The sequence below is a fragment of the Lampetra fluviatilis genome, chromosome 14 (assembly GCF_964198595.1).
Source record: "Lampetra fluviatilis chromosome 14, kcLamFluv1.1, whole genome shotgun sequence".
NCBI classification, from domain to species: Eukaryota; Metazoa; Chordata; class Hyperoartia; order Petromyzontiformes; family Petromyzontidae; genus Lampetra; species Lampetra fluviatilis.
The window spans coordinates 908,300-933,992 of record NC_136288.1 but is presented as its reverse complement, the minus strand read 5'-3'; the positions used below and the strand labels follow the sequence as shown (position 1 = coordinate 933,992).

At 49.3% G+C, this 25,693-nt stretch overlaps 1 protein-coding gene across 2 annotated transcripts in view; it reads right to left on the bottom strand.

Moving 5' to 3' along the window:
* The window catches only part of LOC144935722 (transcription factor AP-2-beta-like), a 39,000-nt gene extending 13,983 nt beyond the window's left edge, over positions 1–25,017 (bottom strand). The window contains exons 1-4 of one of the 2 annotated variants that reach the window (XM_078862460.1): positions 24,715–25,017; positions 20,392–20,841; positions 14,838–14,889; positions 7,191–7,425 (exon numbers count right to left, since the gene is read on the bottom strand). In XM_078862460.1, coding sequence (XP_078718586.1) covers positions 7,191–7,425; positions 14,838–14,889; positions 20,392–20,841; positions 24,715–24,762 — 785 coding nt within the window. In that variant the 5' untranslated portion in view covers positions 24,763–25,017. Of the gene's footprint in view, positions 1–7,190; positions 7,426–14,837; positions 14,890–20,391; positions 20,842–21,270; positions 21,472–24,714 lie in introns of those variants that run through there. The other variant, XM_078862461.1, reaches the window with a different exon arrangement.
* Positions 25,018–25,693: the final 676 nt, after the last annotated feature.

The window sequence follows — 25,693 nt, the reverse complement described above, 5'->3', positions numbered from 1 at the left end:
CAATGCTGCCGCTAAGGAGTTCAGAATGTTTACACTTGAACGTACGTTGAACTTCTTTCGCACCCTACGTGCCCAATCGTATTAATCGGAGGTGCGTGGGAAGGACAACAAACTAAACACAAAAATCACTCCTAAAGATATGAGTTTCCAATCCAGATTTAAAAGCGCTTAGCTCTAGTGGCTTCCTCATATCGGAAGAGCGTTCCAGACGGCCGCAGAAGCGCATCTGAAAGCGCGCGATGCAGTGCCCGTCTTTGTTCAATGGCCAGCCAAGAGCCGCTGCGAGGAGAATCGGAGCTCGCATGATGATTTATGCTCCTTGACGAGATCAACAAGGTGTTGTGGTTATTTTGTGACAAGCACTTGTATGTGTGTATAATGAGTGCGACCTCATCATAATCATGCACAACACATCCCTGAAGCGGTGAGACTACGCGGAGAGGGCAAACTAGGGAACATCGATCACCCCTTCTGCATGGCCATTGATTATTTACGTACATCTGCGTCCAGCTGTCGGGTAATGGAAATGAGCGTTGCCAACCCATTTACCCTGCCGCACGCGATCATCGGAACCACACGGACTCCACAGTAGTTAACATTGCGATGTAGACTGACACTGCCGGACGCATAGCGGCGGGTGCGAACGGTTAGCGACGCGACAATGGCCACACGAGTTCACTTCCCCGTCACTATGAACACCAATGGCGAGTGATATCTGCATCGATACTCCCCACTTCAAGAAAGCCGAACCGGAGTGGTGAAGTATGGTCAAAACAACTCTTCACGACCCACACGGCATCGGGAGGCCTTCTTCCAGCAGTAGATTGACAAATACTGGCATACACTTGTTAATGATATTACAGACTGTAAGCGTAGGGATATGTAGGAAACTTTTACGATGTTTAATCCACATTGTCAGGGGAACAGAGATGATGTATGCAGAAGTTATACTGCACTAATGTATCCACCACATGTACTCTGAGTGTGTGCCTTCGAAATGATCTCCTGTCGCATCGTTCCAAACAGGCCATGCACAGGTAGAACATAAATAAAAACACGCCGAATCACTCAGCCACGTTGACCGTAATTTAATTTACGGTTTTCGCGACCTCTTATTTCATTCCGTCGGCGTTGATCGGTGAGGCCTAACGAAATCGCCGTTTTTCGCCGCGCGTAGAAGCGAGACGCCTTGTCGCCGCCGCCGCGTCAAGGAGGCGCTCGGAAAGTCATTTAACAGGGGGGGGGGGGCGTTGTATTCCGCCAGCGCACGTGGCAATCACCACGCACTTGATGCGAACATCGATCGTGCGGCCACTTGGCGCGCGCGCCCACCCGCGCGCTGATCTGCAATTACGGTATCACGTGACCAAATGTTTCCCCCACCTTCCCCCCCAAAAATTCCCCCCACTAGTTACGCCATGAGCTGCTCAGCCAATGAGTGATCGGCAGGTGCCACTTTACAAACGAACCGCGTGCATGTCCAAATCGTCGACGGTTATTGGGGGGAGGGGAGGGGAGGCAGGCGGGCGGGGGGGTGTAGATGGCATTTGGCAAAGATCAGGGCGCCACGGTGTCGAGATGTTAAATACCTCGCCTTGTATACAGAAGGTCGTGGGTTCGATCCCAACCCTGACGCCTGAATATTTATGGTGTTCATGTTCTCCCTGTGGTCGCATGGATTTTTCTCCGGGTCCTCCGGTTTTCCCTCCAAATTTAGAGTGTTTGGCTGCTATACATTTCTCTTTGATAAGCCACTTCGTTGAGCAATCATTTGTGGCCAGGTCGTTTCTTAAAAAAAGCTATATAGCTCAGTGGGCTCAGTGCTCTCCAACACACCGGTGTGCTGTACTAGTAACGAATTGGCATGTTTTGATTACGTGACAAACCTTACTAATTGGCTGTGTCGGGTGGCGGGTTTAACGACACATTTATATTTCCGTGATCTAACCCCCCAAAAATACCTATATCATGGGCCTCACCTGGTAAAATAAAATAAAACATGTTTAGTCTTTAGTTTATAACGTGTGCGCACGGAAGAAGTAGAGGTCATTAAATGATCTCGAGTGAGTCGATGGTGCGACCAGTGGCCGAGGATAATGACGCAGTGGAAGGCAAAGGCGGGAGGGGTTGGGGGATCGAGGACGTACAATCACCGCCGGAGATGGAGCGGTGGAGGCGCGCACGCTTCTTTTTGGATTATTCATTATCATCCAGGATCGCGAGAGATGGTGCCGCCTCGGGGAGGCCTTAATCCCGCAGTGGATTGATTGGTCATAGCTCAGGATGACGACGGCGATGATGATGATAATGATGGAACATGTGCGGAAAAAATGTGTCTGCTAAACAGCAAAATATATACCGGGAATGTCAGCATGCTTTGCATGGCTTGATGTCATCACAAATTCCTCTATCTATAAAACTATAATTATGCATGCAGACACCTACCTCTTACGTAATAGTATATAACCTGTGGCCTTCACTATTCTCGTGCTCCTTAAATAGCGCGTTTGCGTCGAGCGAGATGAAATTTGCATACGTGCGGAGACACGTACGGGCTATCGATGGGTCGTGTTAGCAAATAAAATAAAACGCAATTTCTCTAAACAGAAAGACATTTGTCAACGCGTGTGCAGATGCATCATTCTCCGAGCTGTGTACCTACAGCTTACGGTAGCATTTTATGCAAGAAGCAATTTTATGAAGTGCATTTCCTTATAGTGACAGATTAAACACGGGCGACAAACACAATGCGCTTGACGTATGCTCAAGGACGAGGGAATGAAAGAGCACACGCGCTAAATATATATATACATTTGAATTCAAGCCATCTTAAGTGCTTTTAATACATCAAATTATACGGCCTATTTCACTTCTCCGATTGCTGTTAAGCGCCATACAATACCGCCCACTCTTCAATATCTACACTGCATGTGGCCTGCAAACGATAGCCCCTACGTTGCGTGCTATTTTAGAATTAGTCGCTCAATTACTAAATTGCCCGAAAAGCTAAACGCGCAGGTCAATTACTGAACGTCAAAGGTGCCCTGCCCCCCACCCGACCAACACAAAATAAATTCGTTAAATGCAACTGACGATGACGATAGAGCGAAGTTTTGGTGTCGGAGGCGCCCTCCGCCTGTATGGTGAAGCCGAGGTGACGCCGACGCGCCCAAAGAAGCACGAGGCGAGGTTTGTTTCCGTCACGGATAAACCCGCAGCTCTCGGTGCATATTGCAACTGAAATGAGATTCGTCACGCGAGCGCGTCCCTTGCCTCGCTATTTACGCTGGGCAATTGCGCGTGTTGCGCGTGTTTGTCTGTGCGATGTGTTGGTGGTGGTGGTGTTGTGTGTGTTAAAGGAGACAATGGCTTCGATGAAAGGTAAAGATTTGGAAATTGCACTGCCTTGGTGTGCGTGCTTGCGTCTGCTCGCCTGCTCCAGATACAACAACAGCACACACACGCACGCAAATACGCGAGAAAGCTGTCCAGGCCTTCCGATGACACTAAAACACCTGCACGACGCTACTTCTAAAAGGGGCTGTCATCAAGTTGCATGTTTAATGTTACAATAACAACAATAGCATGTCTTAGTATCACTTGATTTACAGCGCTTTGTCAATACACAAGTCGGGGTTACATCTGGTCCGGTTCCCGATCAATATTGGTTTAACTTTAGCCGCGCACAATATTTCTACGCTGACAGTCTACAACTACTGTTACTAGGTAATTACAGTCATTGCCAATACACCTCCAGACAAAGACCTATCCACGCCGTGTCATGCGTGGAGGTTGTTTGACCATACTTCACTACCCTGGTCAGTAACGGTATTGATGAAGAGTCATGCCTAGGATCGGTTCGGCTATAACTCGTCGTCGTCGCTGACGAAAGACGTGGTCGAGAATTGAACTCGGTTGGAAACGTGTTGGTATCGTAGTGTGCAAACTACAACGCCACCGCCCCCACCAATATCAATAACAAAATAGCTGCTGGACTGATGTTAGGCGCTACTTGAACGATAATTTAAAGTGAACCCTGAGACATGTGTACACATTGCGTACCCCACGATGTATTCCACATGTCAATTTGCACGCCATCATCCCTATTAAGAAGACGCGCTACAATACTGTTGTATATGTACCACACATATATATGTATCAACTCTGGATTTCAACGTGAATGCAATGGGCTATGCAGAGTACTTTAAAGTCACTCCCTCTCTGGCTGTGGGATTTATGTGCACGAACATTTTTAATTGCGGTACAAATAAACATGCCCGCTTTTTTGCAAGAATGGTGAACACGTAAAGGTTTTTTGTTTTGTTCTTGTTACAACGTTATCCATTATACAAGTAATTAAGCGGGCCCAACAAGCGAACAACAATAAGGCATTTGTAAACGTCTCCTTCGTCACCGGTTGTTCAGGGTGTTCTCTATGTAGCGCGGCAGAAAATGTGTTTATGCAACCCAAGCGCGCTCTTTCAAACACCGGCACACACACACACAGACTCGCACAACGATCCAGTTTCAGCGAAATAAGTTTGTCATTATGGGACAGGTGGTTTTCATAAATAAAAAAGGTATATAGGCTTGAACAATAGTTCAACTGTGCACCCCCCACCCCCGCCTATAAATAATGCAGCGTATATGAGCATGATGACAATAACGGATAAAAGACGCGCAATTAAGAGAGTGGCTCACACTGTCGTGCTAAGAGTCTGCGTGTCTGTGTGTGTGGTTTGTTTGTAAAATACACGGCATGCGTGGATGGCGGCGCCGCAGCAACGCAGAAGAAACCAAGAGCACGAGTGACCAAATAGTTGCTACCCTGGCTAACATGAAACGTATTCGACATGCAGTTCTGTGCCTCCACTCGTAAATAAAACGCCGTGTTGGTGTAGTCAATCGGCCGATTTGCATGGCCTTCCGAACCAATATTTTCCAGCAGCATTTGTATTGCGCACCGGACCGGTTCGGACCACCTAGGTCTCATCCGCAGCGTCAGGCTTGCTAAACAAATGACACTGTGGTTTGCTAATTATTATTGGCATGAGCACCCCAGGTAAATTATGGGGCCGAGATGTTTGTGGATAGATCTGTGTACCTGATCATTGGTGGGAAGCGGTAGTGTAGCGGCTAGTGCGTTGCGCTATGAACCTGGCAGTCCGGGTTCGATTCCCGCCGAGATGTTTCTGGATAGATCTGTGTACCTGATCATTGGTGGGGAGCGGTAGTGTAGCGACTAGTGCGTTGCGCTATGAACCTGGCAGTCCGGGTTCGATTCCCGCTCACGGCCAACACCAGTGACGATTATATGAACAGGTCCTGGGCCTCCCCTAGGTCGACTCAGCCTCAAATGAGTACCTGGTGCGATGTGTAAACATCGTCACTAGGGAGACAAAGGCGGCCGGGCCTGGTGTTAGCCACCCACCCCCTCGTCTGCGGTGCCGGCCTTTATAGGTGCTCGCTAACGCCACTTGCCCCTACAGTCTGTTAAGGCTATACGGGGGGATTTTTTTTGTCTGATCAACGTGATTATTTTTTTTAAAGAGGAGACACCGGAAGGTCAAAGTGATTACATGTTCGTCAAACAAACGATTGAGTTCAAGTCAGCACTCGATGGACAAACCTCCTGCCGCTCGCACGAGCAAGGAGTGCACTCTCCTTGCATGTGCACGCTGAGTATGAGCCTCATGCATGTGCACGCTGAGTATGAGTCTCTCGTTGAAGGCGAGGCAAGGACTCGGTGTGCACGTTTTTGGCTCACAATCGAGCATCGAATGTCCCCGCGGCATTGAGAGTTCGCGTACGTCTGCAGGCCCTTCTGTCAATCCGCTGCTGGATCAGGGGATGCCCCCATGCTGTGGCGGTCGTGGGGGGGGGGGGGGTAGCGGGGAGGGGCGGCGGGGTTATATGACCATACCTCACCACCCTGGTCTATGCGGCTTGGTGAAGGTGCTGAGGTATAGAACAGCAGTGGCTTTCGATACACCGCCCATTCATTCGAGAGCCCGGGTTGATACATTTACAAGAGCATTTAGATGTCAATAGTGTTGACATGCATCTCATCGCACGGATGCCCTCATATGAGCCTCAAGACTCAGTCCGAGCTGGTATTTAAGATACCTTTGTTCAGGAGATAAATTTGATTGAAACATTTTGCTTTTTGAAAGAAGAATAAAACACACAGATCACCCGGAGAAAACCACACGCATACGAGGAGATAGCACAAATGCAGCACCAGCAGCGACTGAACAACCCTGTCCACTAAGACTGCCATCCTCTGGCTACATCTTATCTGGTGCAGGTGAGTGTCTGACAGTTACATCATCGCTCAAGCAACCCACACGGAAAGGGGAGGATTTCACCCAGCCACTGGATGAGTTGTACATTACAAAGGTAGTATCTAGAGATACAGAGCCTTCTTCTTCTCTATCTCTCTCTACACATACAGTATATATATAAACCAATGTATAGCTCTTTATCAACCATGGATGGGTGAAGGCCATGGAGACAGATTTCGCAGAAATACACACACAAATGCAAAGATCCCCCTATAGCCTTAACAGACTGTAGGGGCAAGTGCTGTTAGCGAGCACCTTTGAAGGCCGACACGGCACGCGAGGGGGTGAGTTGGCAAGCATCGCGACCGGCCGCCTTTGTCTCCCCAGTGGGGATGTTTAGACACCGCACCAGGTACTCATTTGAGGCTGAGTAGACCTAGGGTAGGCCCAGGACCGGTTCAGATAATCGCAACTGGTGTTGACCGTGAGCTTGGATTGGAACTCGGGTCGCCGGGTTTGTAGTTCAGCGCGCTAATTTGCTACACTGCCGCTCCCTACACTCAAAGACAACGAACATGAAGACAAATACAAAGATCCCCCGTATAGCCTTAAGAGACTGTTGGGGAAAGTGCTGTTAGCGCACGCACGCACACACACACACAGAGAGACGCACAACAGAGACACACGCACGTGGGAAGGGAGTAACAAAAAAAAAGCCCCGAGCCGTAGACATTTGTATTGATGTCACGTTTGTGCTGCAACTGTGAGCTACTGCAGCCGCCGCCACTGCTGCTGATACTGCTGCTGCTGTGCATCGAGGATGGAGGAGCAGGAAGATGGAGGATAGAGGAGAATGGAGGAGGAGGAGGATGGAGGAGGATGATGATGATGATGGAGGAGGGTTACCTGCGCAGCACTCCGCCCAAGAGGGACGCGTTGAGGCACTCGGGAGGAGACAGACGACGCTGCACCTCGCCCACGGTGACCTTGTACTTGGACGTGGAGCTGAGCAGTGAGAGACGACCGGGCACCGAGCAGAAGATCTCGTTGGGGTTGGAGATGCTGGGGTTCATGAGGCCGTCCTTGCTGGACACCAGCCCCGCGGGCACCCCCCCGTAGGGTTTGCCCGACGCCACGGACGCTGCGTTCGCAACACCAATCAGCAGCAGCAATGTTGTTCGCTTTAGCCGTGCCCATAGTCAATCACGGTAGTTTAGTCATTTATAATGGTACACTTTGGGTGTTTCGACGCAGGAATGTATGTATAGATGTACTCTGTGTATCCTATGTCATGTAAATGAACGTGTTTCGTTTGTTCAATTTATTGTTGTTGCAACGATTGCGTTCTCTCGCTGGGCGAGGTATAAGATTCGATTTTCCAGTTATTCAGATGGCGCACGAGGGGGTGCCAGTGAAGGGGTAACTTGAGGCTTAGCGGGCTCTATGCGGGCTTCAGCGTCACACTCCACGTGGGACGAATCTCTTGGTGATGGATCGAGGAAGTATATGTGTGTACGTATACAACGTGTTTAGCGTGAGACGTAAAGCCATTTAGAACGATATAAACGTTATCCTGGAATGAGTAAGTCATTCAATTTGCTCTTCCCCTATGCCTGTCCGGAACACTGTTGTAGAATACAGAAGTCGTTCAGGCATCGTCGTTATTACGTTTTAGATGGTACCATATATATGTCGAGTTTGAATGTTGTGTTTCGCGATATGCGTTTAGCCGATATGTTATACTATGCCTACATAGTATAACATATCGGCTGAAAATGTATGCACGAGACACATACTAGCGTTGTTGTATGTAGTACAGAGTTCGAACCACATCGCCTATAGCAGTGGTGCCCTTTCTGAGGGTGCGAAACACGGGCCAGATTTTTTGAGAAGGTAAATCATCGAAACACAAATTGAGCACGGGCACGTAAGTACAACTACTTTGTTCATCGAACCTCTGTATGTATTAACATTACACTTTTTACGATCGAGAAATAAATGAGTGTAAGGCTGCAGTAAAGGTTCAGAACTACTGGTCAAGGTTCAGTCGAGGCCACATTAGCAATTAAACCAAGATTCGTGGCGTGACTAGCGTTGCAGCGTACAACTAAATACCCACTTTGGGTTAAAATAAAACAAACACTAATCTATTGCTATCGTTTAACACAGCGTCCTTACAATGCAGCAAGCGATATTGGTTGAGTTGTTGTCATAGCATGCAGCATTTTTTATTACCGTTTCTTTCTTTCAAACATCTGTGTGTAATCAAATTGAGTAGCGCTTGCCGCACGCGTTATAAGCAGGCCGCACGCGTTATAAGCGGGCCGTTGTGATCGCGAGCCAGCCAATTCGCGTCGGCGCCGCAAAGACACGGCAATAGGCTACTTCCATTTGCAAGCTCGGCAGCATGTTACAGAGTTAACCTTTGTCGGTCGCGTAGCGTAGCGCACGCAACGAGCCCCGTTTGCAAACAATGCTCGCCGCAAATGTCGACGCGGACGCGCCTCGTGATTTCAACACGAATGATCGGTGAGGGGTGGGGGGAACAGTTCCGCAAGCATTCCAAACGGTGGAGGTGGTGGGGGGGGAGGTCGTAGGCCCTACGAGGCGCTACTGGAGTGGTGGGTGGTGGTGGTGGTGGTGGTGGGGAGGAGCAATGAGAACGTTATGTGTTCGTCTGATGGTAATGCATTTATGGGACCGACCTAATGACCTTGAGGTTAGAGTGTCCGGGCTGTACTCGGTAGGTCGGGGTTTCGAGTCCCCGGTGCCGGCGCTCTGCACCCAGGCGCTTAAAACAATTGGGTACCAACTGTCCCTTTGCGATGCGCAGGGCACTGTAGGAGTGGAAGTTGTGTTAACAACCCTGCAGTGGCGAGAGTCACCCTGTGCGCACGTGTGCGGGATGCGTGCGCTGAACGCGTTGACAGTGCAGCAGCAGCTTCAATGCTGTTATATTTGCGCGCATGCGTGCGTGCGTGCGCGTGCGTACGTGCATGCATGCATCCTGGTGGCGCGTTGAGCATGGTGAATATATATATACTTAAAGCGATTAGCAAGCTGTGATACGAAAAAACCCGGCGAGCTGAGTTCGATCCCAGGCCATGGCTACGACATAGCACCCGTGGCGATTTCTTTACATTAATCGGTTCCGCGCCTCCGCTGGGTCGACGTTCAATTTGTAACTGGGTGCGATGTGTGGATTGTCAGCACTTGGGAGTCAAAGGCGGACGGGGGTGGTGCTTTCTTTCTCTCCCCCCCCCCCCCCATCTTAATAGGTGCTCGCTAACATCACTTACCCCCAAATTCTATGTTGAGGCTATACGGGAGGTCTTTGTGTGTGCGTGTGTGTACACTGCTCTACAGACTGACATCTCGCCTTCGAACGCGAGTCTGCATGCGGTGACATTTGGGCTGTAACAGTGACGGTGGCGGGCTATGTAAGAATGTGTTACCGCTGCCGTTCATGATTCACCATACGGTGTTGTGCCATTGCAATAAAACCCTTTTCACTCGGGCTGTCCGTCGTCTCAATGGACTCGTTATCTCGTCTGAAGTAGACTGTCGTGAAATGTTGAAGAACTTAATTCAAGAAGGATTTGAATTAAAGCGATGGAATTTGTTTTTCTGCTCTTGTAATGCAACAGCGTGAAACGTCAGACGCATTTGAATTTCAATTGGGTGCAAAGTGTAAGAACGTGTACTGACCGCACTCTGACTGTAGACTGACACTACGTTTTAATTAAGCGGGAGCTATATTCGTGTAATGCGTGACAACGCGCCACGCTATATCAAACGTATTAACAGCTGCTATTAAGTATATGTAACAACCCGACTGTACGTATCACATGTTTATATATATACGTACATGTGACATGCTCCATATAACAATAACATATCCAACACCACTACCATTAAATTGTTTCAAAACAGGAATTCGTTTTTCTTTTGGCAGCTAACGTAAAACAAAATACCCATTATATATATTTATTGAGAACAATAACAACAACAGCAGCAGCAGCAACACCATATGTCAAACGCAATATTCGTGATTTATTTACAAATAAGCGCTCGGTGCGTGCCGTGGCATATTTAACACATATATTCTGATGGTGTTACATGTGTAAGTGACAGCGGTGTCAAATATAAAATGACCGCGTCTCTAACTCCGTGTGGCTCGAAACGCGTATATCCCCGTCTGCTCTGAATTCCCATGTGATGGATCGCTTCTTCTGTTGCTGCTGCTGCAGTAGTAGTAGTAGGCCCTACACCGCCATGGCTTGGTCATTCAGAGAGAAGCATCAGGGGCCCTTAGGCATGTACTGTATTATGATTATTATTATTTTTGAGCGAAAGCTATATACATATACATACGTATGTGCGCGTGTGTGTGTGGTCTTGGGCCGAAAGTGTCGTCTTACTGGCAAAACATTCCGTGCAAATATATATACAAACATACATGCGTGCATGCATAATACATACGTACATGCATACCCGCATGTGTGTATTCTTATACGATTGTCCGTATGTATATTTATGTACACAGAGTATAGACATGAAACCGAAGTCGCCCCCCTCCCCATAGCCTTGACGGACTGTTGGGGCATGGTGCTGGCCACCGACTCCCACGTGTGCCGTGCCGGCCTTAATAGGTGCTCACTAACAGCACCTGCCCCAACAGTATGTACACATCCATGGATACACACACATACATACGTACACACACACGCGTACGCATATATATATATACACACAAACGGTGTAAACACGTGCAAAATTGTCTAAATAATACTCATACCATAATAAATTACGCGGATTAATCGCACTAAAACACGGGACAGAATATATCTACGTTATTTATTGTAAGTTCATGCCGCCTCTTAGAATGCACACGCTTCAGGTTCGTCGTGAGTCGCCCCAAGCCGACTTGAGAATCGGGGACTGGGTGCGAGGGGGTAGCTGGCAGTGGGAGGGGGGGGTAGATGGAAGAAGAGGTAGCGGTGAGGGGGGTGGGTTAAATCTCGGGTATTTTGAGAATAAGGCCCCCCTTTGTTAAAAAAATATATAAATAAATAAAGCCATGGAAAGATGGGGGGAGGGGGGGTGGAGAGACACGCTGATGCATAGTCTGGGGAATAGACAATTTTCGTCGATGCTGTGTGCGGAGCGTGGCCAATGAGGACCCCGGCTGCCTCTCGCCTCGGGTGCAGAAGGCGGCTATGGCGAGGCTGGTGAGCGTTTGGCGTTAACCCTACCGGAAATTACACGCGCCGTCCACATTCAGAACCTGCAACCTGGGTCACTCCGTGGCGGGACACGCTTCCATTTATGAACGCGCTAATGCGTGCAGTCGCTCGCTCGCTCGGATATTCTCTCGGTGGGGGCACAACACGGTGGTCGGGTGGCTGGAGAGAGCAACCGCCGCCACTATCGAGGAATGTGCAGTGTTTATTCCTCTGTCTGTGTCTGTGTGTGGAGGGCGGGAAGCGGTAGTGCAACGGTTAGCGCTCTGCGCTACAAACCCGGAGACCCGAGTTAGATTTCTGCTAAACGGTCAAAAACTGTGACGATTATCTGAATTGCTCCTGGTCCTCCCCTAGACCGACTCAGCATAAACTGAGTACCTGGTGCGATGTGTAAACATCGCCACTGGGGAAACAAAGGCGGTCGGGCGTGGTGCTGACCACCCACTCCTTTGTGTGCCGTGCCGGCCTTCATAGGTGCTCGCTCACAGCACTTGCCCCAACGGTCTGTGAATCCTATACGGGAGGTCTTTGTCTTGTGTGCGTGCGTTTATGTCTGTGTGGAGTGAATCAGAGTGCATCTAGCCTGGCACAAGCGCTGCATTGGCGACGCCTTCACTTTGTGGCGAATGGTCGCAGCAGATGTTGTTGGTGCGGTGGTGTTGAGGTTTGCGAACCGCACTGCGAACATATACGATTCGATTATCCGAAACGGTCCTGGGCCTCCTCTAGGTCTACTCAAACTTAAATAGGTACCCGGTACGATGTGTAAAGGTAGTGGGGAGACAAAGGCGGCCGAGCGTGGTGATCGCGAGACCACCCCCCGACCCGAGACAGATTGGTGCTTTTTAGACCAGCGCTTGCCCCAACGTCCTGTGTAGGCTATACGGGCGGGGGTGGCCCCTTTGGCTTTGTGTATATGTTTGTAATAATAGATACAGAGAGAGCAGATTGTCCAGCAATTATGCAATGATTGTAATAATTGAGTTCCCGTTGTTTCAAATTCTCCACTTAGCACGCGGATAATGCCCCTGTCGAGTGAGTTCGTGCAGTGTGATTCACTGGCCGTGCAGATATAACGGCGCACAGTTCCGAGTGCGTCTGTGCGGACGTACGTACACGTGTTTTCGTGTTACTTTGCGTACATCCGTGTGTCTCTGGCTGCGTCTTTGAGTGTGCGCGTTTGTGATCAATTAGCCAGACACGAAGGCGCATATATGCAGAAAGTGTGTCTGTCTGTGTATACGTGTGTGTGTGTTTGTGCGTGTATGTGCTTTTCATAATTGTAATAACACTCTTTGTATATCTTTGCATGGGCCTAGATGCTCTGCGTATTACTTCCAGCTTAGCGCTCAGCCTGGCTGACCTAAATACACCCTAAGCCGTGGTGCCCAGCACAGAGTTGTATCGCCATGTAGCCTATTTCATATATTTATATTAACGGTCACATTTAATTTTAACCAATTAACCGCAAATGTGAACAACCACCGTATTTGATCACTCGCACACGATTTAGCGCTTAACTCACATCATTCGGTCAGTTAATTGTGTTTACATCGCAGTGCTAAATTAACACGACGCTGCAATCGTTTATTTTTAGTCTTTCTTTTTCACATTTTATAAACTCAAGCGCGTTTTCGATTCTACGCATGGTGTGAATGGAACGTAATTTTCTTTCCGAGATAAGCCGGGTAATTCCGGTTACAAAAGCCCATCTTGTGCGCGTGTCTCTCCCTCTGGTATAACGCGACACGGCTCTATATACCGAGGAGTACGCGTGACTTATTTACATTGGCTCGTACGAAATAATTCACAAAGATAAATGCTGACACCGTAACGAAGACACTTTTTTTGCGAATAGTATAAAATGAAATAAGAAACAACAAAAAACCCCATCAGGGCCAATTTCTATTAAAACCCATTCTTTTTTTTGCGAAACATCAAGAGAAGCCCATTAATTGACACTTAGCTGCTCTCTCGCGGTTTCTTTTGCATTATAAATTAAGGAAAATAAGCATCGGCATCAAATCGTTATCTTAATATAGCCGGTGGACTGTGAACTGCGTATAATCAAATCACCATGTGTCATGTGCGACGCATACGTAATTCGACACGGGTTTACTCGACACACGGATGCGTGGCCTAAATAATAAGGATAATATACAATACTAACAATAAACGGACCAGGAACACAACAGGAGGGGGAGAGAGTTGCGGGCTAGGGGGGGGGGGGCATTCTCCATCCATCCATCCCGTGTGTTCACGCGTTCTCAACTACCACATTTCACTCCGCTCCTCGTCCACCGCTGCTGTTAACTGTGACTCACACAAGAGCAGTCGCGTGGTCGGGGTAGCGGTGTGTGTGGCGTGTGTGTGGCTGGGTGGGATATCCCGTCGCGGTATAACCAGGTCGTCGCAGATGATCGATGGCAGTCGGTATTAATAGCCCAGCAGGGTCTAATACAGGAAATTAGAGACAAATGAGCTCCAGAGAGCTCTAATGAACAGGGCAGAGTTATTATTGCATCACACAGAGGGAGCGAGCGAGGCGCTAGGCTGCCCGACCTGGACGTCGCAAGGCGCTAATCACACACAGTCCCGGGGTGGTCGACGCGAACGCGCACGGGGCCCTTTTCCGTTGCGCTTTATTCGCAAGATTTGTGTGTTTACAGAAAGAAATCACTACGGTTGTGGGCCGCCAGAGGTGGGGAGGATAGAGATGGGGGTAGGCGGTAGTTGGTTGCTCGGCTGGGCTGGGATTACGGGGGAGTGTTGGGGGAGGAGGTGTGGGAGTCGGTTGTGTGTGTGGGTGGGGATATCGCCGGTTCTTTGCCTACGGGCACCGCTAGCCACTGCTGCCTTCCATAAAGCCCAACGGATTTTCCCGTATCTAGAAAGTCCCCCACCCCCTCCCATCATCAGCATCCTCCTCAGTCTCCTCCTCTCTACGAACAGCCCCCCCCCGGCCCCTACAGACAAAAGCTCCACCCCCCCTCTCCTCCTCGCCCTGCCAGTCTCCCTGCACCTGATTACCGCCAATAATTACATCAAGCCCAAATGACTATTAATCAGCGCCGAGCTGCAAATTAGCAATCGAACAACGAAGTGCAATCATTTTTTTTTGGCATGCGCAGCTCATTAAATGTTTACAAGCAAACGCGAAGTGAGCGGCGATTAACGTCTTGGCTGTGAGCTGCAATCTATCCGTCTGCGGAATGTCACAAAAAAGAACGCATTCGAGTCGGCAAATGCGCCATTTATCAATTACCATAATCGCCGCGCGAGTGAACGCTCGAATGGGAAGTCTCACCTTTTTTAATGACTGACGGCTCCATAATGTTTATGTTATTCGGATCGTCAACCTGCAACGACAACAACAACAATAACAGCAACACGTACACGAACCGCTGCCATCGTCCCCGCACGCTTTAATAGCGACGCGCGCGACGATCCGAGATAACACTTTAATCGAGAACTCGAAAAAAAAAAGTCGCGTGTGTGTGGACTGGCGCGCGCCGAGCATATCATCGGTATACGGATTTGCAATTAACGCCGCAAATGTAAACAAGGCTATTCACATGCTGCCACACACAGTACCCCCCCCCCCCGAGCTAATTCGAACAATGCCACCTCTGGCTTTAAAGTTTTACCCCCCTCTATACACACGGCAAACACAAGCGACACAGAGACTATATATATACCTGAGCACTGTTCATGAATGATTCATTGTTCGAGCCACCGTTCAGTGTTCAGAAAGCGGTACGGATTGCAGGTGTACGGTCGGACGGGATGACATCAGGTTGGTGTGTGTGTGTACGTGTGTGTGTGTGCACAGACGGTGATGTAGCGGTTAGCGCGCTGCGCTACGAACCCGGCGACCCAAGTTCGATTCCCGCTCACGGTCGGCACCAGTGACGATTATTATCTGAATCGGTCGCAGGCCTCCCCTAGTTCGACTCTGGTGCGATGTGTAAACATCGCCACTGAGGAGACAAAGGCGGCCGGGCGTTGTGCTGACCCACCCACTCCCTCGTGTGCCGTGCCGGCCTTCATCAGGTGCTCGCTAACAGCACTTGCCCCAACAGTCTGTTAAGGCTATACGAGGGGGGGGGTGAATTTTTGTCTTTGTCTTGCACAAACGTAAACGCTGCAACGCTCAAGTGCCCCTAAGATACACTCCCAGATGACCAAAGTGAGCGCACGCGTGCAACGCGAAACGCAGCAGAGCGGGTTGGACAAAGCACGCGCTATTAATTATAATGAGGGTGAGGCAGCACCAACAATAGCGATGCTTTCGCCAGAGATAAGTCCGACAATAGCCACAACGCGATATTGTCATCTTTCAGCCAACCCGCGTTGACCACCGTGGTGAAGTATGGTCAAACGAAAGAACATGATCGACATTTGGCGTGTGACGGCCTTGAATCCATGGGTGGGATTGAGAATATTTGGACTTTCATATTTGTTATCATGATCATAAGAAATAGTGTGCTGATACAACTGAACATATATATGTATATGGTGTATGGCTGTTTTTGTTTGCGGGAGAGAACTTGCGTTCCAACTCAACTTCTTTCTCATTCTCATTTAGGCGTCGAGGGCGGGTATCCCGGGACCGCCGGTCTCGGTTGATTTTTAAGGAAGGACCACAAAAGAACCAATGTGGCTGGCCCTCGTTTGTAAAGTTCAATTGTTGTGTGCACGTGCTGCGACGTCACAGAGCGGCAATTCGACGCGTGTATGTAGCGGCGCACGGAGAGAGGTTTATTATTTTTTTGCAAACAAAGTTTGATGAGGTATATAAATATGTCTTTTTTTTATTAGTAATCTATCGTTTTTGGAGCGTTACGTTCAACATTTCTGGGTTTGTTCCTCGATGGCAAATACTGTGCACGCTTTGGGACATATTATTTAACGTCTGACGTGGGAGCACGTGCTGAGAAGTAACAACAACAACAATCATCATCATCATCATACAAAAACCACCCACGGTGTCGTGGCTGTCTCAATTCACGTAAAAAAAATTGGGAGTGATTAACGGCGCTGTTTAAAAAAGAAATCTCGCAGGCATTACCACACGCGCGGCGTACATCAACGACCCACACAATTACGAGACGATTACCACACGTGCGGCTAAATTAATCTGCTTGGCGAGATATCCGATGTGTATATATGCATTATTTAAGAAAAAGGAAATACAAATGTCTGCCCTGATTGCGCTTGCTTGTAGTTAAAGACGATGCATCCCTTGTAGGCGTCTTTCAAAGGCACGCGCTTATCAATTATAAAATATTGCGCTGTATGATTAATGAGGATTTAACAGTGGATTTAAGAAATTATAATCAATAATTGATCTTGTCGTTTCGGCAATTTTATCCCCCAAAATTGTACATATGGGCAGACAGACACCGGATGTGGCTCTTGGTTATGATATCGACTGTGCGCGTTGTTGTTTGTAAGGATTTTTATTTTACAAGCGGCGTTAATGTTCAGGAATATTGAGAAATGGGTGACGAGTTGCCAATTATGCTGGTGCAATTAGATTATCGTAAACGATGATGATGATGATAATGATGATAATGTATTCGTGATGGGGCCTCCTTAAAATTACTTACATCGCATGGCAGTTAATGTCTTGCTAAACATTTGAACTTGGCGAAAAAAATCCCACACCGCTCACAATCATTGGCGATGCGTAACTTCGAAGCGGTGCTGTTGCGCAATGATTAACGCGTTAATAAAAACAAATCTAATTTGACAGTCCTATTAAAACTAAAATTGTGTGACAACTGCGCTTCGCAACTCCGTTGAACGTCAACGAATTGATGCAACGACGCGATCAGCTGTTTGCGGTTTGACACGTGGAGTTTTATTCTGCTGCTTTATCTGCGGTTCGTTACATCGCATTCTCGTCATATGAAGTAATAGGAATTCCAGTGCATTGTATAAGCATGTCACGTTATAATTTCAGAAGGTAATTGGAAAACAAAAACCCCTAAACGTAAATGATATATATTTGTTTACAAACGAAGCCGTCATAAATTACAACAGTTTAAAAAAAGAGGATATCAGTGACACTGTGGATGCAATCTCGCTAGCCACACGACATACGTTATAAATATATGTACATAAAAAAACACCCCACGTTGTTTCTCTCGTTATACATTTCAATATTCTGCCAATTAAACTCTGCAAGGCTTTGCACAAAAATCGCATGAGCAACTGACAATACGATGGACAAATGTCGCGTTATACAAAGTGTTCCATGATGCATCTCGCAGGACGGATGTCAAACTCAGCGAGTGAACACCACACAAAGACACACTCAGAGACACAGACAAAGACCCCCCCCGTATAGCCTTAACAGACTGTTGGGGCAAGTGCTGTTAGCGAGCACCTATCAAAGACGGCACGGCACACGAGGGGGTGCGTGGCCAGCACCACACCGGGCTGCGTTTGTTTCCCGAGTGGCAATGTTTACACACCGTACTAGGTACTCATTTGAGGCTGAATCGACCTAGGGGAGGCCCAGGACCGGTTCAGATACTCATCACTGATATTGGTCGTGAGTGGGAATCGAACCCAGGTGGTCAAGTTCGTAGCGCAGCGTTGCTCACCGGTACACTACCGCTCCCCACAAAGAGACACACACCCAAAGACACACTGACACCACACACCCAGAGACACACTGACACACCCAGAGACACACTGACACACACAGAGACACACTGACACCACATACCCAGAGACACACTGACACACACAGAGACACACTGACACCACACACCCAGAGACACACTGACACACACAGAGACACACTAACACCACACACCCAGAGACACACTGACACCACACACACAAAGACACACTGACACACACAGAGACACACTGACATACACAGAGACACACTGACACCACACACACAGAGACACACTGACACACACAGAGACACACTCACACCACACACACAGAGACACACTGACACACACAGAGACACACTGACACACACAGAGACACACTGACACCACACACCCAGAGACACACTGACACACACAGAGACACACTGACACACCCAGAGACACACTGACACACCCAGAGACACACTGACACACACAGAGACACACTGACACACACAGAGACACACTGACACCACACACCCAGAGACACACTGACACCACACAGAGGCACACTGACACACACAGAGACACACTGACACCACACACCCAGAGACACACTGACACCACACACCCAGAGACACACTGACACATACTGACACACACAAAGACAAACTGACACCCCGAAACACACTGACACACACAGAGACACACTGACACACACAGAGACACACTGACACACACAGAGACACACTGACACCACACACCTAGAGACACACTGACACACACAGAGTCACAGGTGTACAGAGCCGTACACGCACACCACACACAAAGAGACGAACACATACAGAGAAAAAACAATGACACAGACACCCACAGACAAAACAAAATCCACAAAGACGCGGACACATACGCAAAGACAGACACGTTGACACAAACACGAAGACATATACACAGACAAACATATAGACAGATACAAAACAATGACAAAGATTCCCGGTATAGCCTTCATAGACTTTTGGAGCAAGTGCTATTAGCGAGCACCTTTGAAGACCGGCAAGATATACAAAGGGGTGGGTGGCCAGAACCACGCCCGACCGCCTTTGTCTCCCCAGTGGTGATGTTTGCACACAGAACCAGGTACTCGTTTGAGGCTGAGTCGACCGAGGGGATGCCCAGGACCGGTTCAGATAATCATCACTGATGTTGGCCGTCAGTGGGAATTTAACTTGGGTCGCCGGGTTTGTAGTGCAGCGCGCTAACCACTACACTACCTGCTCCCTACAAGATAGATATACACACAGAGACACAGGCACAGAGTAGCATATTCACGTACATACAGAGAAGCAAACACGAATAGATACAACACGCATATAACGACACACACACACACACAGACACACACACAAATACACACAGACACATACACACAAATACACACATACACACACACACACACACAAATACACACATACACACACAAATACACACATACACACACACAAATACACACATACACACACAAATACACACAGACACACACACACAAATACACACAGACAGACACACACACAAATACACACAGACAGACACACACACAAATACACACAGACAGACACACACACAAATACACACAGACAGACACACTCACAAATACACACAGACAGACACACACACAAATACACACAGACAGACACACACACAAATACACACAGACAGACACACACACAAATACACACAGACAGACACACACACAAATACACACATACACACAGACACACACACAAATACACAGAGACACACACACAAATACACACAGACACACACACACAAATACACACATACACACATACACACACACAAATACACACAGACAGACACACACACAAACACAGACATACACACAGACACACACACAAATACATACAGACACACACACAAAAACGAGTGCCCTTACCGAGCATCGACACACACTCAGGCATCCAAACAGCCACACGCGCACACAAAGACAATGATGTCCCCCTCCGTATCCTGAACACACTGTAGGGGGAAGTGCTGTTTGCGAGCACATATGAAAGCCGGAACGGCACACGAGGGGGTTGGCTGGCCAGCACCACGCCCGGCCGCCTTTGTCTCCCCGAGTGGCGACATTTACACACCCGACGAGGTACGAGGCGCGCGGACACCTCCACCCACCACCACGGCGCTGACGACGGAGCGCGCGCTCCGAGCGTGGTCGCCGGTGCGTACCTGAACCTCGTCGATGCCGTGGTGCCCTAATCCGGCGAGCTGCAAGCCGTCGAGGCCGGACTCCATCGACTGCCCTCCGTGCAGCGCTTCGGGCCGCCGCACCGACGGGAAGTCGCCGCGCCGATGCGGCTCCAGGCCGGCGCTGAGCTGCGGCAGCCCGCGGTGCTGAGCCAAGAGCCCCGAGTCTCCACGCATGTCGCCTCCATGCCGCTGCTGCCAGGGGCTCTGTTGCTGCTGGTGGAGGACGTTCAGGTAGGGGTCGGCCACGTGCGAGTAAGGGTCCTGCGACTGGTGGTAGGGCAGCGGCTGGTAGGGAGGCGGGAAGTAGGGAGGCTGGAACTCCGGGTTGGGAGTGTGAGACAGCGGAGGCGCCTGGTACGGCGACTGGCTGATGGCTCCGAGCTGCGTGAGTCGGCTGGCTCCGTGGCCGCTCGGCACCTCGTGCCGGTCCTGGAAGGGAGAGGTGTCGGGGAGAAGGGCAGAGGGAGTGGAGAGGGAGGGAGCGAGGACGAACGCGAGGTCACTGCGACGGCCGGGGTGGTTGTCGTTGTTGGGGTTAGAGACGGAAGCAGAATCGGATGGAGAGCCGGAGAGAGACGGAGAGAGCCGGAGAGACGGAGATGCGCTGCACGCGAGAGACCGTCGATTCCGATGGTGCGCGCGAACGACAGCGAACCCCTCCCGCCTCCCACCAAAAATATCAAGAAAGTTGCATCCGCTGCGGCGATGATGATGGAGAGCGCAGAACGACTTCCTCGCGTAGCACTTCTGATTTTCTTTACATCCCCCCCCCCCCCACTATCCCCATTCACTCCCGCAAACCCCCCCGGCCCTTGTCCGAGAGAAGTAAGACGAGTGCTATACGAGCTCACAACTCACCATGGCTTTGTAACTGTGGACTAACATGTCTCGAGTTGTTAAGTCAATGTCCGCGAAAATTCAACCCAGCAGAGGCTTCGTGCGGAGAGAAGAAGCGTTGAGCGAGCTTGGGGGGGGGGGACAACCAGAAGGCGAATGTGGCTCTCTTTTTTTTAGTTTGGAGACTTTTGGCCGAAGGGCTACTGTGGTGGCTTCTCTCTCTCTCCCTCTCCTCTCCTCGTCTCGTCGGCGAGTCTCAAGACTCAGAAAGCAAGCAGCTTCTCTCCACCCACCGCCCTCCTACCGACCCACCCACTCCGTTCTCTTTGCTCTCTCCTTCGGGGCGCCTCGACTAAAACCGGCCGACCATCAACTCGGAGCGAGCGGTCATGACTCGCTGTTCGTGTGCGGCTCGAGCGAGCGGAGCTAGAGGAGGCTTTGAGCGCGTTTGGTTGACGATGCTGCTGATGCTGCTGCTGATGATGATGCTGCTGCTGTTTGCTTGCGTGCCCGCGCGCGGACGCCCCGTCGGGAGTGACGCGTCGTGTGCACGACGCTCGCGCTGTCTAATCACAGAGCGAGGCCCTCCGCCGCGTCATGAATAATGAACGAGGCGAGACCGAATTGCCCACCGATTTACAAGAAACCGAGCGATATAAACACTGAAACTGCAATCCCTCCGATGGCGCTTAATTAACTTTCAGCGTCGCCGGGACAAGTACTTTGCGCGTGTGCCGTGAGTCGTGGGCGTACACGTGTGCGCGCGTCTCTGCGTGTGGGAAGCGGCAGGGTAACGGGTTAGCGGTGAGCGTGCTGCGAGACGAGGCCGGCCACCCGAGTTCGAGTGCCGCTCACGGCCAACACCGGTGACGATTATCTGAACCGGTCGTGGGCCTCCCTTGGGTCGACTCAGCCTCGAATGAGTAGCTAGTGTGCGGTGCGTGAACGTCGCCACTCGGGAGACAAAGGCGGCCGGGCGCGATGCTGGTCACCCACCCCCTCGCGCGCCTTTTCGGCCTTCACCGACGCTCGCTAACATCACATGCCCCAACAGTCTGTCACAGGCTGTTTGGGGGATCTTTGTCTGCTGTGTGTGTGTCTGTGCGTCCGTGCTTGTGTGCATTCGTATCCGCGGCTCGTCATTTTTTGTCGTTTTGAGTTTTTGTTGTTCTGTTATCTCGTTGTGTCAGCGCTGCTGTTGCGATGCGCGCGCGTTTTCTTAAGTCGCGTCCCTTTCTAGTCGAGTTGTGTCAGGGCAGCTCTCCCTCTCCTCCCTCTGTAGCCGAGGATTAGAACATTGCATTCAGTACATCGTGCAGTGTTTTAACTTGGCCAATATTAACGACATGGGGATACTTTATCTGTTAACATTCAGAAGCGTTCAGTAGTTGAGTATCTCTCTCTCTCTCTCTGCACGGGGAGCGAGCGCGTCTGATGATGACAATGCACGGTTGGCTATGTACGGTGCTAAAGACGTTCAACATACATAGGAATTAACTTATTGTTTCCCGCTAAAAAATACACTTTTACTAATAATGGCCGACACGGCCTTTCTGAGACATTACTCAATCATATAGACATCAACATCATTATCATCATAGGTCCATTTTCATTTCTCGCGACCAATATTATTGTTTTGAAATAGATATTACGGTTATATATACGCATTATTTTAATACCACGAATTAATTGGCTGCATCTAACCCGTCTGAATATACTTTACGCATTCAAATCATGTTTAGAAATACGTATATTATATATAAAAAAGCAAGTTCGGAACTTATAATTTAAATTAATCGCTCGATAAAAAAGGATATTTAAACAAAAATGTACATGAGCTCGAGTGGCACGGAACGACTGCGATTGTCACTTGAACCTCCTGTCCATGATGCATGCAGTCACAAAGACAAATATCACCGCATAGCATTTAACAGACTGTTGGGGCAAGTGCTGATAGCGATCACCTACGAAGGCCGGAACGGCACACGTGGGGGGGGGGGGGAAACACCACGCCTGAAAGCCTTTGTCTCCCCATTGCTGATTTTTACACACCGCACCAGGTACTAATTTGACGATGAGTCAACTTAGGGGAGGCCCATGACCGGTTTAACATATTCACCACTGATATTCGTTGTGAGTGGGAATCGTGCTCGGGTCGTCGGGTTCTTGTGCTAACCACTAAACTACCATATTTTTTGGTTATTTCAGTAAAGTCACGTAGTGCTAACCACTAAACTACCACTAAAGACTTAACACACACACGTGTAAATACACACGTGTGCATACACATGTCTATGTGGTATGTGAGCATATGCACATTCGCGCACACGTGTCGACATACACACGGCATTTCCAGCTTCCAACAATACACGGAGCTTCCCCAACACATTCATTTTAATTCTGTTGATAATACAAAGCATCTAAATTTCCAAAGCGGCTTGCGAAATGCATCGATATATTTAATATATTACTTCATGCATTACGTTGCATTCTAAGTAATACGTGGTGTTATTGAATCGTGCGTATTGCGTGATAAATGAGTATGCAGTGATTACAATAACGACGAAACTATTATGAGCACGTGACATGCATATAGTCAAATATAATTTAACCCCGTTAAAACGTCTTCTGACATTGCAGCTTCGTTTGTTACACGCGAACACACGCGCAGTGTTTTCTGTGCGTGCATTTTAAACATTGACTTCACACGAAACAGCACTGTTTTTACCATGCAATGTCAGCTAGATTAATCAAACGTACCACATTCTGTATGTTGTTTTTTACGTTCCTAAAGAGGTTTAACCAAACACGAACGGATCACGCTTTACTAATTTTTTTTACATCACGTTATAGTCGCATCATCATATCAGCACCCATTATAAAGATTACTCTGTCGTGTATCTCCACGTATAAATGAAATATACGTTGTGCCCACCAGCGCTTTTTTAGACTTTCCAGAAAAACATTATATTCACCCTCATTCATTTTTTAAGCAAAGGAAACTTGAGAGCGGTTTCGATCCTCTGGGTCTCATCAGCAGCGTCAAGTTTGTTAAACCAAACTCTGACACATTACCGGATGCTGCTGGAATGTCGTAATGCATTCCATACAGGACGACGCGACTCAAAAAAGGCGCAAGTCGCGAATCTGTGTAAATCTACAGACTTCACACGCGCAAGTTTTGTATACGGGGTGCAAGACGGCGCGCTCCGAACGCGACGGGTACGAGGATCGTACGGAGCTCCACACGGCGCGAAATGACTCCGCGGCTACGCTCAACACAAAAGGCAAGAAGTTTCCGCGGGCCGAAACCCAGGGAGTGGCATGGATCATTAGGCGCGGGACAGACAAGCAGCCGCAAAAAAAACAGACGCGGATTAAGCAAGCGCTTTATTGTAGCCCTCCGTCCCACAGGGGATATAGAGAGGAGTAAGTAAGTTGAGAAAGTCAAACGGGAAATCATACCTCGTACACCTCGTCGTACTTCATTCTATCGGTAAGTTTCCACAGCATGGTGGCTTGAAGTCTTGTCCCCCCACGTTGTAGAAGCGACGTGATTGCCTACAGCTACGTCTCGAGTTAGACCTCGTCCTCTAGCTACGTTCAGCGTGCGTAGGGATATCGAGACGACGGCGGCGGAGTGAGTTGGTTTGCGAGTGAAGCAGCAGCAGCAAACAACCGTCGCGTTGCTGTTGCGGACGCGGCCCCGTGAGTAGTCGGCGAAGTAACCAGCAACCAGCGCCGCACGTTCACGGCGACGTGCCCAGATCTCCCTCTCACGGCCACTAAGCCACTTCTCTCCGAGCTGGGATCGTGACAAGCCTCCTCCACGCACACCACCCCACCCCCTCTACGTACCACCCAGTCCCACCGCTTCCCCCCCACCACCACCAACCCCCCCTCCCCACCCCCCCCAATCTCTCGTCCTGCGAGCCCCGCGGCTCAAGGCAGTTTTCCGGGTGAAGGCAAAGAGCGTGTTTGTGTGCTCTCCGCCACCGTGTGCGCACGCGCTCCCAGAGCCGCGTGTGCAACGCGATATACACATTGCAGTCCGCGCATCACCACCATCACCACCATCATCACCATCACCACCATCATCTACTCTGTGATATACACTTCGCAGTCCGTCATCATCACCATCATCATCACCATCATCTACTCTGTGATATACACATCGCAGTCCGTCATTATCACCATCATCATCAATACCATCATATACTCTGTGATATACAGATTGCAGGTCGTCATCATCACCATCATCATTACCACTATCATCTACTCTGTCATATACACATCGCAGTTCGTTATCATCACCATCATCATCATCACCATCATCTACTCTGGCATATACACATTGCAGTTCGTCATCATCACCATCATCATTACCATCATCACCATCACCACCAACACCATCACCTACTCTGTGATATACACATCGCAGTCC